The sequence below is a fragment of the Mesitornis unicolor genome, unplaced genomic scaffold (genome assembly GCF_000695765.1).
Source record: "Mesitornis unicolor isolate BGI_N332 unplaced genomic scaffold, ASM69576v1 scaffold12832, whole genome shotgun sequence".
NCBI classification, from domain to species: Eukaryota; Metazoa; Chordata; class Aves; order Mesitornithiformes; family Mesitornithidae; genus Mesitornis; species Mesitornis unicolor.
In genome coordinates, this window is record NW_010167249.1 from 14,725 (window position 1) to 27,937 (window position 13,213).

The 13,213-nt window shown below is 43.3% G+C and overlaps 1 protein-coding gene across 1 annotated transcript in view; it reads left to right on the plus strand.

Annotated features, from left to right (window-relative positions):
- PIK3CD (phosphatidylinositol-4,5-bisphosphate 3-kinase, catalytic subunit delta) overlaps nt 1–12,579 on the plus strand; it is a 20,107-nt gene extending 7,528 nt beyond the window's left edge. Inside the window, exons 9-23 of the mRNA XM_010178636.1 lie at nt 1,910–2,006; nt 2,389–2,519; nt 3,410–3,469; nt 3,656–3,823; nt 4,641–4,762; nt 4,917–5,060; nt 5,700–5,799; nt 6,649–6,827; nt 7,032–7,141; nt 7,752–7,830; nt 8,136–8,303; nt 9,102–9,225; nt 10,781–10,926; nt 11,176–11,308; nt 11,872–12,579. Coding sequence (XP_010176938.1) covers nt 1,910–2,006; nt 2,389–2,519; nt 3,410–3,469; nt 3,656–3,823; nt 4,641–4,762; nt 4,917–5,060; nt 5,700–5,799; nt 6,649–6,827; nt 7,032–7,141; nt 7,752–7,830; nt 8,136–8,303; nt 9,102–9,225; nt 10,781–10,926; nt 11,176–11,308; nt 11,872–12,009 — 1,899 coding nt within the window. The 3' untranslated portion in view covers nt 12,010–12,579. The remainder of the gene's footprint in view (nt 1–1,909; nt 2,007–2,388; nt 2,520–3,409; nt 3,470–3,655; nt 3,824–4,640; nt 4,763–4,916; nt 5,061–5,699; nt 5,800–6,648; nt 6,828–7,031; nt 7,142–7,751; nt 7,831–8,135; nt 8,304–9,101; nt 9,226–10,780; nt 10,927–11,175; nt 11,309–11,871) is intronic.
- The last annotated feature ends 634 nt before the right edge of the window (nt 12,580–13,213 follow it).

The window sequence follows — 13,213 nt, forward strand, 5'->3', positions numbered from 1 at the left end:
ATTCACAGGCTGCATTTTTGTGGTCACATTGGGACAATTTTCAGTTTTGAAGCAGTCAGAAGGAAATCTTGTTATTCTGATTGACAAAACAAAACCAGCCTAGTTAGCTGAGTTTGTTACAAGGGTACTGTTCATGTGTGTTCTGTTACTTGGGACAGGTGGATGCATTCTGGTGAGCTTTTAGTATAAAATCACAGTATTTGCTGGAGCTGAGCTCTGCAGAAATGTTTCTTTCCACATGGTCAGCTGCAGCTCTGAGGTGCCCAGATCTCAGTTAAAATTATTGGTAAGTGGAGGTTACAGTCAGAGAGCATCCTCATTTTTTTGTTTTGATTAATAATATTTTTGCTTGCTTTGCTTACAGTACTTGGAGGTTAATTACATGCATATTGTTTGTCTATGCAGGCTGTCCAGAGCAGATAGGTGGGACTACATCTTTTACTACCACAAAAACAGGCATGCTTGCAGGCTGAGATGAGTCAGAGGGTTAATGTCACCCAGAGGGTTGGTTTTCAGTGTTTCTGTAAGTCATGCAGTAGATATTTCTGTCCTTACAATGCTGAATCGTTGCTTTGATGGACCTTCTCCACCAAAAATCTTGTCGTGCGTTTTGTCAGGTTAGATGTCATTTACTCTGTTAGAAAAGGTTGCTGCTGGTGGTGTTTTGTGTGGCTTTTCACTATGATCTAGAAGCTGATATCTCAAATGGGATTTTACTGAAGATGTTTAGTCTAATCAAATTGGCTCGCAGGTTTGTAGGAGGCTACTTGGAAGTGAATAGTTTTGTTGTATCAGGGGTAAATGCTGACTTTGCTACTGCCACCACGTCCTTTGGTGTACCTTTGGGGTAAGCCTGATAAATTCTCTAAAAAGTCTCAGTGGAACAAGATGTCTCACTGTGGTTTCCTTTAAATATTACACTACTTGTAGATGCGTCTCACTAGAATTTTGCCTTGCAACTTCTTTGCAAGCGTATGATTAAGCCCTGGTGTTCTCTGAGCAGCTGAGTGAAATGCTGGTGTTGCTGAGACAGTTATATGAAGTAAGCTGTTCCATTTGGGGACCCTCAGTGCAGGAAATCTTAGGTCACTTGTGGAATGTGTCTGTCTGTTCTGGTGGCAAGGAAATGGGCTCGAGCAGGGAGATGGGTTTTCTTTCTTGGCCATGTCTCAGTCACGTCACTTGCTGGAGTCTCCCACCTCCAAAATGAGACTGGCTTGTGTGACTGGGTTGGGCCTGTGAGTTTTATTTTGGAGGTGTGAGGGGGATATTGGCAGCATAGTTTGATTTCTGTAGAGTGTTGATTATTGTACAAAGGTACCAAGCCTTTTCTTCCTATTATCAGATATATCTATAATTCTTTGCCTAGTTTTCTAAAGTCATGGTAACTCTGTGTTCCCTGTTTCAAAATTAAGGTTCCTCTCCCTCCCCTCACGCTGTGAAAAATATGAAGTATATATGTCATAGATTCTTCAGGTGTGCAAAATATTGGGTGATGAAATTTTAGACATGTTTGTGAGGAGTGTTTGGTGCCATTCACCACTACACAAAAGACCCTAGGTTTTAGCGGATATCTGAATTTGATGCCATCCTCTACTCTGATTTTAGGAGAACTTAAAAGGTAGTAAGACGGGCATAGCTACCCGAGGTGGTATACTGTTTACAGCAGCTCTTTGGTGAGGGAGTGTCTACGTACTTTTGAGTGGGAGCTTACCTGCCTATAGCATTCTGTGTAGCAATTTGCAGACTTGGAAAAGACCGGGATAACGTATCTGATTATTCCTGGTTACTGTGAGGGATTTGCTTTGCATGGGGATATCTCACTTTCTCTTTAGTTCTTCTCTTCCCTTCCCTTCGTCCAGCTTTTGCAGTTGCAGCACCCAAACAAGCTTCTTTCTTTGGTTTGCAGGACTGCCCAATTGCCTGGGTGAACGTCATGCTCTTTGACTACAAGGACCAGCTGAAAACAGGGGAGTGCTGCTTGCACATGTGGTCTTCCTTTCCAGGTATGTCAGGAGATAGAGCTGCTGTATTGTTTTGTGTCTTTAGTCTATACCACAAAGACAGGAGATACCATGCATTCTGCGTTGCTCTCCACTAGGTTGCAGGAGGGGCCGTAAGAGCTCAGACCCAGTACAGTGTGTGCTCTGTTGTGATGGCATCTCAAGCCCTGCCAAGATGAAGGCCTTATTTTGCTTGGCATTGCATAAGAGAGTGCTGTTGAGCTAAAGATGTCATATATACTTCACTTGTGAGAGGTCAGGAAAATGAAGTGAACTGATCAGGCTGGGCAGTGGCCAGTGACAGAGTTGGAAGTAGTCTGTTCTGTTTTCTGGACCAAAGCTTCAGAGGTTTAGGGTTCATGGGTTTATGTACTTTGCTTTTCAGATGACAAAGGGGAACTTCTGAATCCCATGGGCACGGTACAATGCAACCCCAACACAGAAAGTGCAGCAGCCTTGGTCATCTGCTTCCCCAGTGTTGCATCGCATCCTGTGTATTACCCATCATTTGAGCAGGTAGGGGACATGGGTGCTTTTTTGAGAGAGGCAAAGAAGTTCCCTAGCTTTGCTGGTGGAGGAACATACAGACTTGAATAGATACTGTTAATTGAAGATTTTACTCTTTCTCTTAACTAATGGACCTTTGAGTGAATACTTTTCCAAGCTGTGAATTTCTGTGAATTGCTGAAGGTAAAGCTGCTCTCACAGATGAGCATTTGTTTATAAAATGGGTTTAACTGAGCTGCTTTTAAATTGCAGCACTAGGCTTTATAGGAAGGAAGAGGAACAAAAGGGGAAATGAGTGAAAGTAGACAGCTCCCTGCCTTTCAGCAGAGTGATAACATGCCGTGTGGTATGGGGATTTTCCATCTGTCACTGCAACTGGCCAAACACTTAAAATGGAAGAAGAAATGTGCCTGTTACAGGAAGGAAAGGAGGTCTGTTCTGGGGACAGATACACATGCTCCCCCCATGATGCATGTTCTGGCTCAAAAGATTTAATGGATTGTGCTAGTGTGCGGGATGGCTTGAGCAATGCTGTCTGCTTGGCAAATGCACACCAGTTCTAAGAAACTGGAATGGCTCATGTTAGCCCAGAGCTCAGTGACCCAGAGATCCTGTTCATGAACTCTATGGGTGTGCAGATGTGCTCTTTTGGGGGTAAGGACTTACCCGTTCATTCATGCTACTAGCAAGGAAAGGAGCTCTATGGGAAGTTAAGTTACATCTCTGAGCAGAGGAGTGCTGCTGAGTATATTACCTACCCCTGGACTGTGAGAGGAGTGATGCCCTTCTCCAGAGGAGGCAAGTGACTGACCTCTAATGCAGCATGAATGCCTGAGGTGATGGTGAGGTAGAAGTACAGAGGAAATGAGCCTTTCTCAGACTCTTTATTTGTGTTCCAGCTGCTGGAGTTGGGGAGGAATGTAGAACAACCCCGTGCTGCACCAGAAGACCCTGAGGAGGCAAGTCTTTTGGCATCAGTTTTTCAGCTATGTGCAATCCTGGTTTCATATGTTTCCACTTTACCCCCAGCCAGCTTTTTTCACCAAACTGGGTCATACCTCAGTCCTACAGAGTCTCTCTGGGCTAAGTCCTCTGGGTTGAGACTGAGCCTTGTGTATGCTCTTTCCTCTGATTCCCATAAGCAGAAGCTGCAACTGAAGGAGATACTGGAGCGGAGGAGCCATACTGAACTGTATGAACATGAGAAAGACCTGGTGTGGAAGATGAGATATGATATCCGTGACCAGTACCCACAAGCTTTGGCAAAGTTGCTTATCATCACCAAATGGAACAAGCATGAAGATGTTGCCCAGGTGAGGGCACTGGGGTTGCCAGCCAGGGTTCTCTTTTTGATCCATCTTTCAGTGTCTAAATTTCTGTGTTGTGTTTGTGAGGCCAACTTAGCAGGGGATGATTTGCATTGTCCCTGTGCAGGTACGTTTGGCATCACTAAGGCTGAGGAATATATTCTGTTCTCAACCAGTCACTGCGAACGTATGCTCAGTGCTCGCCAGTTGAGTTGAGGTTTGGCTCTTCTGGGCTCTGTTTGGCTCTCTGCACTGTCCCAACCCATTACTGACCAACAAGGTCTTGCTTATTCCCTCTAGAAACTGGAGGCTAGCAAAAAAAACCAAAACAAACCTTTAATTCGTGGCAGAAATAGGATCTGGATTGGATAGTCTTAACTGACAGCGGGAGACCAGCAGAAGCTACCTCAGGGGGTCAGTGAATCTGTTCCACTGAGGACATCAGACATCAGTTAGGGATGGTCTCTGCTGCTTATCCCTCCTTACTTCCAGTGCTTTGACAGGATCTTCAGAAGGTCCCTTTCTAGTCTACATTATTAGTCTGCAGAAAAGTGCTTTTCCTGAAGAGCTCATTCCACTAATTGTGGTACAGCAAATGTAACCCTGCTGTGAATGTGGATGGCTTCTCCTGTCAGCCTTGCAAGAAACTTTTTAGGCTGATCGGTTTTGATGTGGTGTCTGCAAACTTGCTCCGAGGCATCTACAAATAGTGACTGAAATAGAGTTTACCCCCCACAAAGGAGCTGCTCTTCTATCAGTAGAATTTTTAGACTTGTAACCGTTGTCATAAAAACCTTGTTCCTTTTTTCTTTTGCCCTTACAGATGATTTCCCTGCTTCAGTCCTGGCCAGAGTTGCCTGTCCTGAATGCCTTGGAGCTGCTGGATTTTAGCTTTCCTGACCGTTATGTTGGTTCCTTTGCTATCAACTCATTAAAGAAGCTGACGTAAGTGTTCACCACAAGGGATGCACGGAGCTCCTTTCTATTTTAGGGCTGCTGAAGGAGACTGTGAACAAGGCTGACAGTTCTTGTCTTTACAGTTTTTGCAAGTACACTTCTTACAGTAAAGATAAGGTTGTCTTTTACTTTTCTTCCACAGAGACCATGAATTGTTCCAATACTTGCTACAGCTTGTTCAGGTGCTTAAGTATGAATCCTACTTAGACTGTGAATTAACCAAGTTCCTGCTGGACAGGGCATTATCCAACCGCAAGATCGGCCACTTCCTCTTCTGGCATCTGAGGTAAAGAGCAAATATTTTAGGCTTTTTCTCAGTAATCAAGTGAAACCAGCATGTGTAGGTACAGATGCTAGGGTATTTTTTTTAAAGGCTGCTGGCTGTCCTTTAACTAGTGTCTTTCATCAAGGCATTGGTGAGATTTCCTTGCTCTGATTACCAAAACACAGGAACTGCTGCTTTTTACCTGGGACACTGAATAAGGATTTTTCCAGAAGGACACAAAATCTTCTTTTGTTTGTAACATTTTTTTCTTTTGTTGTTGTGCTTGGTGTTTGCATTAGATTCTGTTTTCAGAATTTATATGTGTATATATATACACACATGCTTGTGAGTTGAAATTTACTTTGGACATCCATGGCCACCTGCCATTTCTGAGCCATAGGTTCTGAGCTGTCTCTGCTCCTTAAGTAATGCTCTCAAAGGAGGGGTCAGCAATTTAGTCAGCCAGAAAGATGTCTCATCACTTGAAGTAATGTTTTTTCTACATTACCTTTTTTATTTCCCCTCTCCAGTACATAGAATCTAAACAGCAACTAATATTCTGCACCCTCCTCTGCCCCCCTCCTTGTGCTGGCATGAATGGGAGAATTAGTCACTGACTGCAGTGAGTCAGAATTGCTTTAACTTCTCTTCATCTCCTAGGTCAGAAATGCACGTTCCTGCAGTTGCCTTGAGATTTGGCCTGATCCTGGAAGCATACTGCAGAGGCAGCACCCATCATATGAAAGTTTTGATGAAACAGGTAAAAATTGCTTTTAGCCTTAAGGTTGACTTCCCTCTTGCTTGGAACTGCTTCTCAGTTGTTTCCAACTTTATGTTATCAGCAATTAAAAAAAGGGCTTTTAACTGCTATATTGTTTTTGGCATATCCTATTAAGAGCCTGGAGTTCCCCGTCACATGTGACTTTACTCATCTCTTACTCACCCGCACATGTCTTGACCTACACTGTGTATCTAGAATGGTTTGAAAAGTCCAAAGACCACTGCTGTTATTAATGAGATGAATGAGTTACCGTTTAGTAGGAGCTATACCACAATTGACTGTCTGATTCAGAGCAGTGCACTTTCTTTCAAAGGAGGAAGAAGTAATCCTGCTTCTTTATGTGCTGTAAAATTTCTCTATTATCCATCAAGAATCGCTGTATCTAATTCAGAAGTGAAGGACTCGTGCACATAAAGTTGTATCTAAGATGTGCCCACAAATCAGCACTGCTTCTGTTTCCAAGACTAGAGTGGCACTTCTGCATAACCTGCATTGAAAGGCAGGGCCTATAGGGTCTCATCCTTGCTTTTCTGGCCAGTGCACCTCACTTCTTCCTTTGGTGCTTGATAATGTGAATTATTGCTCGTGCAGTCATTACCTTAAAATGCATTGGTGCTCAGCAGAATATCCATAATTGATTATGGATCTACTCAAGGAGACAATAATAAATTTGTTTTGTTGCACTGTGTGAAATTGCCACAAGTTAAAGAGAAGGTAAGGGATACAACCAAGGTTTACATTTCACAGTAGATTTTAATAGTTGTTTTTTTTAAACTTTCTCCAGGAATTTCCTGTTTCTTAACTGTGATTATCCCTCCCTCTTTTCAGGGAGAAGCACTCAACAAGATGAAAGTTCTCAATGACTTAGTTAAAGTGAGTTCTCAGAAGGCCACCAAGCCTCAAACCAAGGAGATGATGCATGTGTGCATGAAGCAGGAAACTTACCTAGAAGCACTTTCCCACCTCCAGTCCCCCCTGAACCCCAACATTATCCTCGCTGAAGTTTGGTAAGAAAGAGAGCTGCATCTCTTAATTTGTATTGCAGGCTTTGTTCAGCAGTAGAGCCAGGCTTCTGGTTACCCCAATGTCTTCCTTTCTCATGGAAATCGCCAGTCTGTTAGTGTTTGTGGATGCTCTTGAATTTGCAGCTTAGATGGCCACTTTTTTTTAATAGATGGAAACTCTGATGGTAATATTTTTGTTTCGTCTAGTGTGGATCAGTGCACCTTTATGGACTCCAAAATGAAACCTTTATGGATTGTGTTTAATAATGAAGAGACAGGTGGAGGTGGAGTGGGTATTATTTTTAAAAATGGAGATGGTAAGTCTTTTAAAGAATATGTTTTCACGGGCATAATAGTCTTAAGTATTTATTGTGATGAGTGGGCCTAAATATGGACCATTAAGATGATGTGTAAATGAGGACCTAAACCATGTTTGTTTTGACAGAAATCTGGAGATATCATGAACTCTATATTTCGCTTGCTGCCCTCTTCATTAAGATTTTTAGCACAGTAGTAGCTGGATACCCTTGCACAGTAAAAACGAACCTGATGTGAGATTTGAAAGCACTGCAGCACTCTAAGCTTTGTAGGGTTGGAGTGGCTGCTGGTCACTATTGTGTCCAGCCAGATGTTTTCTAAAGTGCTTATTGACTGCTAAGGGGAAAAGCTTTGGCAGAGTGAAATAAGGTGTATCTCCGTTAGTATAATCGTGTCCGAGTTAAGGTATCGAGTATGGTGGCTTTACCCTATTACAGCACTAGTAAACACTGCTCTGTGCTGATGTTCTTTACTAGCTAGACCTAGCAAGTGTCAAACGTGGCAAAGGCTCCTCTAGTGGCCTGTTCAGGGGCAGAACAAGCACCGCTTGCAAGAGCACAAGAGAAGGGGAGGTACTTAATACTCTTTTTCTCTTGTAATCCTGCATAGATCTTCGTCAGGACATGTTGACTCTGCAGATGATCCAGTTGATGGACATCCTGTGGAAGCAGGAGGGCCTGGACCTGAGGTGAGCAATGTCACACAGTTGTGCTACTGCAATGATAAATCATGTGTGGTAAGGCCATTTTGTTCGTACGCGTATTTTGTCTCTGATAGGTCTGTCTATAGTATTCTGTGAGCAGCTAGTCAGGTTTTGTGGTACCGAGGAGCAGAAATGCAGAGTAGGTATGGAATAGATACGGCAGACAAGGGAAAGCTTACAAGTCAACCCGATTCTGGGCAAGATTTCAGTGGTGGCAGACAAGGGAAAGTTTAAAAGTCAACCCGATTCTGGGCAAGATTTCAGTGGAAGGGTTTCTTTCATCTCTGCAGGATGACTCCTTATGGCTGCCTCTCCACAGGAGACAAGACTGGACTGATAGAAGTAGTCATGCATTCAGACACCATCGCCAACATCCAGCTGAACAAGAGCAACATGGTGGCCACTGCAGCCTTCAACAAGGATGCACTGCTGAACTGGCTGAAATCCAAGAACCCAGGGTAAGTGGGCTTATCTTCTTACTCAGTGCTGCTTTACTGCTTCCTCTTACTTGGAGACATTTCTTCTGCTTTGCTTATTGTTTTTTCCTTCAGTTTTGCATATTTCTAAGCTGCACCACAATATTTATTGCTGCTTCCCTGCCTGGCACACCAGAAGGTATCACGTGGATCTGTATGTGTCTTGAGCAGAAATAGAGGCATCTGGGTTACTGTTTGCAAGCTTTTTTTTGATCTTTGATAGCTTAAGGTAGCACTGTCCACAGGCGGGATCCAAACCTTGATCTTCCCTTCAGTCCTGTTACTTTCTCCAGAGATAGTCAGTACAGTGGCAGCTGGAAAAGGGGCAGAAGGAGTAATGCCAAAAGTGGGAGGTGAGGAGAGAAGGGGAAAATAAAAAAGGCAGCACAAGAGCCGCGTAGCTTGAGGTTTTACTTGATACAGAACAGACAGCAGCAATACCTCAGTGCTACTCTGTAGCAAGGCACCAAATTGCAGGGTGCAGCAGGAACCATTCTAGGAGCCCACTTCATATTTTGGATCTGTGAAGATCTAGAAACGAGTTAATTTAATTGGAACTAAACCATTTTCACTGAGATTGTGGACACGACCTTACCCAGACCTCTCCAATTGGACAGTTCTTATTGCAGCCAGTTTTTGTGAAGCATGGATGGGAGTACTGCCTCTGGAGAACACTGCAGGAATCCAAACACTATTCCCTTACCTTCACAACTTTCCCAGTGGTAAAGTACTGGTGTTCAAAGTAAAATTCTCTTTCAATGTTTTTCTCGCCCTCTTTAGTGATGCATTAGAACAAGCTATAGAGGAATTCGCTCTTTCCTGTGCTGGGTACTGCGTGGCAACGTACGTGCTGGGAATAGGTGACCGGCACAGTGATAACATCATGATCCGGGAAACTGGACAGGTATGGGGATTCACTGCTGCTGCTGAAGTACTGGAAGAGGGGCATGAATGCTCCTTAGCAATGGACAGATACATCCCCACGCAATCCTACTGCTAAGGAATGTACCTCACCTTCCAGCCGAGAGGCAGACTGGACAGATATTCTCAATAGGTTCTATCATTAAGAGGGTAAATACAGTTTTATAATTTGAATTACAATTGTGTAAGTATCACTGTCATCAGCTGCTGCTATTAATACCCACTTTGAAATTACAGTGGAGCAATTCATACCTCTGAGACCTAAAACTATCTGCAGATGCAAACTCAAGCACTGTGCTTATGAGTCTGAAGGCTTACTTGGCTTCAGCAGGGTCACAAATTGCTTGTAGTTGCTAGGTAAGATCCTCAGTTACTTACCCAAGCTGATGTGTTTGTATTCTTCCTCCTAGAAAAAACATTTTGCCTCTCACCTCTTTTTTCTTTAAATGAATGTGATCAGTGTGGGTTTAATTTTACATTGATACCTCTACCCATTCCTTTACTTCTCTGTTCCATGAGAATAGCTACCAGAGTTTGAATCTTCTCATGCACTGCTTGGGAGACAAAGGGCAAAACTAGGAAAAAAAAAATCCTACGGTGACAGGACATGTACTAAACTACATCAGAAATATTTTGGTAAAGGAGGAAGTTTAAGCTGGCTGTCTTCTTTTAACTGTGAATTCTACAAAGCGTAAAACAACCCTGTGCTAGATGGTACAAGGCAAGTCTCCTGCAGGTCCAGTGCAGGCAGCTAATGAGTTTATATTTGAAAGTGAGAAATTGACTGCTGTAGTTTTGAGACTCGTATCTCAGGTATGTACAACTGCGCCTTCACTGTTGCTGTGTAGTATCCCACTCCTCTACATCTCATAAAGAAGTCTCCATTACAAAAGTGCTGGGCAGGGAGCTTACAGAAGTGTTTCTGCAGAGCAGAGGCCACTCGGTTATTTGCCCACTTGAGGGAGCTGATGCCCCGCAGTGTACAGCCTTGGGTGCTGTGCATCTGGGGTTTACAGCAGCTCTGCCGAACTGCCATAATGTGCAAGGTTCTGCACATGATTCTCCTTCCCATCACTGCACCAGTGGGGCAACGACTTCACTGTGCCAGGTATTTAGGAAAACACAAAGAAAGGGGAACAAAAAAGCCTTACCTGAGCAAGTAATAGCAACTTCAGAACAGGACCTCTTCTGTTCACACAGTCTAGGACTGTGTTCTCTTTCGGCTTCTGCTAGTGACACACAAAGGCTTTAGGAAAAAACCAACAAAACAACAATTTTTTTTTCAGTTATACCAAGTATTGAAGAGTTAAGTATCTTTTTTGTCCTATCAAACATGTAATTACACTAGAGAATTTCTTGGCAAGGAAATATCGCCTCTTTTCCCAAAGGTGTGCCATAGGAGAAGTCATTTTTCTCCCTCCCAAAATCCTATGGTCAGTACCTTTTCAATACAGTAACTGTGAAGAGAACTCGACACTGATCAGCTAAAATAGATACTATTCTGAAGACTGTTGGTTTTTTTTCTTCCTCATTTTCAGCTGTTCCATATTGATTTTGGTCACTTTTTGGGGAACTTCAAGACTAAATTTGGTATTAATAGAGAACGAGTTCCTTTCATCCTAACCTACGACTTTGTGCATGTCATCCAGCAAGGAAAAACTAACAACAATGAGAAATTTGAAAGGTAAGTATTAGCAGTCCAGTTACACTGAACTTAGGCTTTTTTTAAGCTCTGAATTTTCAGAAGTTATTTCCACTGATGATATGTAGCCTATAAGCTACCCACGTGAAAGCAAATAATTATCTGTTAGAGAAGATGGAAGAGCTTGGTAGTCATCAATGCAGACAGCAGGGTTCACTCTAATACTTAGTCTTGCTTTATAAAATGGTAAGAGCTTGCAGTCTTATTCCTTTGCCTCATTTTTCTTAACAGATTCAGGGGTTATTGTGAAAAAGCCTACATGATTCTGAGACGCCATGGTCTTCTCTTCCTGCATTTGTTTGCACTGATGAAAGCTGCTGGTCTGCCAGAACTCAGCTGCTCTAAAGACATTCAGTATCTGAAGGTAAGAGAAGCAGAGTCCAGATGTTAAAACTGAATACCTGATCTTGTAGCTCAGCAAGGAGGAGTTCAATGTGGAAGGACGTATTCTTTGAAGCAAATGAGCTCCAAAAATCATGATTAGTCATCCAGCACTTATGGGCAGGGCATCAAAAATGCCAGATACTGGTGCTCAGGAAGTAATTTCAGATTCTTCAGCACAAAGGCAGTACCTTGTAGAACCAACTTCCAGGAAGAAGATAGAGCTCTTGGGTTGTGGATCATTTTCTGTTCCCAGCTTGCCTCCTAAATTATAACAACTTAGCCCTGACCAACTGAAAGACAGTAGCTTTGTACAAGAACACTAAAAACCCTACTGTTTCCCTGCTCCCTAAGAGTAGGATGCATGCATTTATTAGAATGAAAAAGCCTCATGCGACTACAGTAACTATTAGAAACAATTAGTAGCTACTCATTTCCTACTCAGTGCTCCTTTCGACAGAGTAATTTCTTAGTGAGTAAACATCTTCGTAGTTGAGCAGTTGGTTGTTCAGTTGCATTTTGCTCATTTCTGGCTCTTACCTTCAGGACTCCCTGGCTCTTGGGAAAACAGATGAGGAGGCACTGAAGCACTTCAGACTGAAGTTTAATGAAGCCCTGCGAGAGAGCTGGAAAACCAAAGTGAACTGGCTGGCACACAACGTATCCAAAGATAACAGGCAGTAGAGCAACGCCAGCCTGCACGCTTGCTCCAAAAAGAATGTAATTCCTGCACTGAGTCCAGCAATTGCAGACCAGTCTCTAAAGCCTGATGAATGTTGCCATGTTGAAGATCCCACCAGATCAGACATTTCTGCATGACTGAAAAACTGTTGGACTGTCATCAGCTGCATAACCATGTCTGCTGTAGATCTTTGGGGGACAAGGGACAGACGTGAGGCAATAAAATTACCACATACAGTGAAAGGTAGGTAGATGTACCTGTATCCGTAAGAACTTGTTAAGCTTCAAATACATTTTCTAATAGAAGAGTTCAGGCAGTTGTAACATCCTTCCAGTGTGTTACTGTGTTCATTTCTGTTTTCTTGAAAATTTAGCTGAACACTGAGAACCTTGTAGCTCACATACTATAGCCCATCTGCTAGGTCCCCACCAGTACAGCTTGGAGACATTAATCACCATGTGATCGCTCCTCCTACCCTGTTCCAGTGCACACCAAGGCAGGTCAGCTTAAGTCACCCCTGGAGCTGACTCGGACAAATTGGTTTACTCTGCGTTTGTGACAGGGTCGAAATAGCCGCACTGTGATGTGACTGCAATAGAGGCCAAAGTGTTCTGAAACTGAACTGGAACCCATCTATTGCTGTCAAAAAAACTGATGCCACAAGAACAGCCTTGGACTGACCAAGGGGGTGGATATTTGCTTTCCTATGTCAGACTTCAGTTGAGCCTCAAGTAATTCCTGGGTTTCTGAGTTTATTCTGTTTTTAAGCGTGTAAACAGTAAGATTGCATTTTAAAAACTGGCATCTAACATTGGTTGCCATGTGTACCTCCTGTTGGGGTACATTAGAGCTCATTTGCCACCTGGTTTCCCTGTCATACATGCGTGCAGGGCACTGGCCTACACCTACATAATCACTGGGATACAACGCTGTAATTCCAGTGTCAGCTGGGACAGATGGTGCCAGTCTGTGCCTAAGCTATTTGGCCAGTCTGCCTTCCTGTGCAAGGCTAGAGGAGTGCCAGATGAGTGGGTTTGACACTGAAACACACACTTACTCTAAGTTACATCTCAGCTCTCATCTTACAAATCTATTCCCTGTCCTTTCCACGTTCTTCCCCATCTCAGCCATGGCACACAACTCTGTCTGTTACTACAGCTGGTGTGCAAAGACCCTGTGTCTGTACGAGGCATCAGCCAAAGAGCG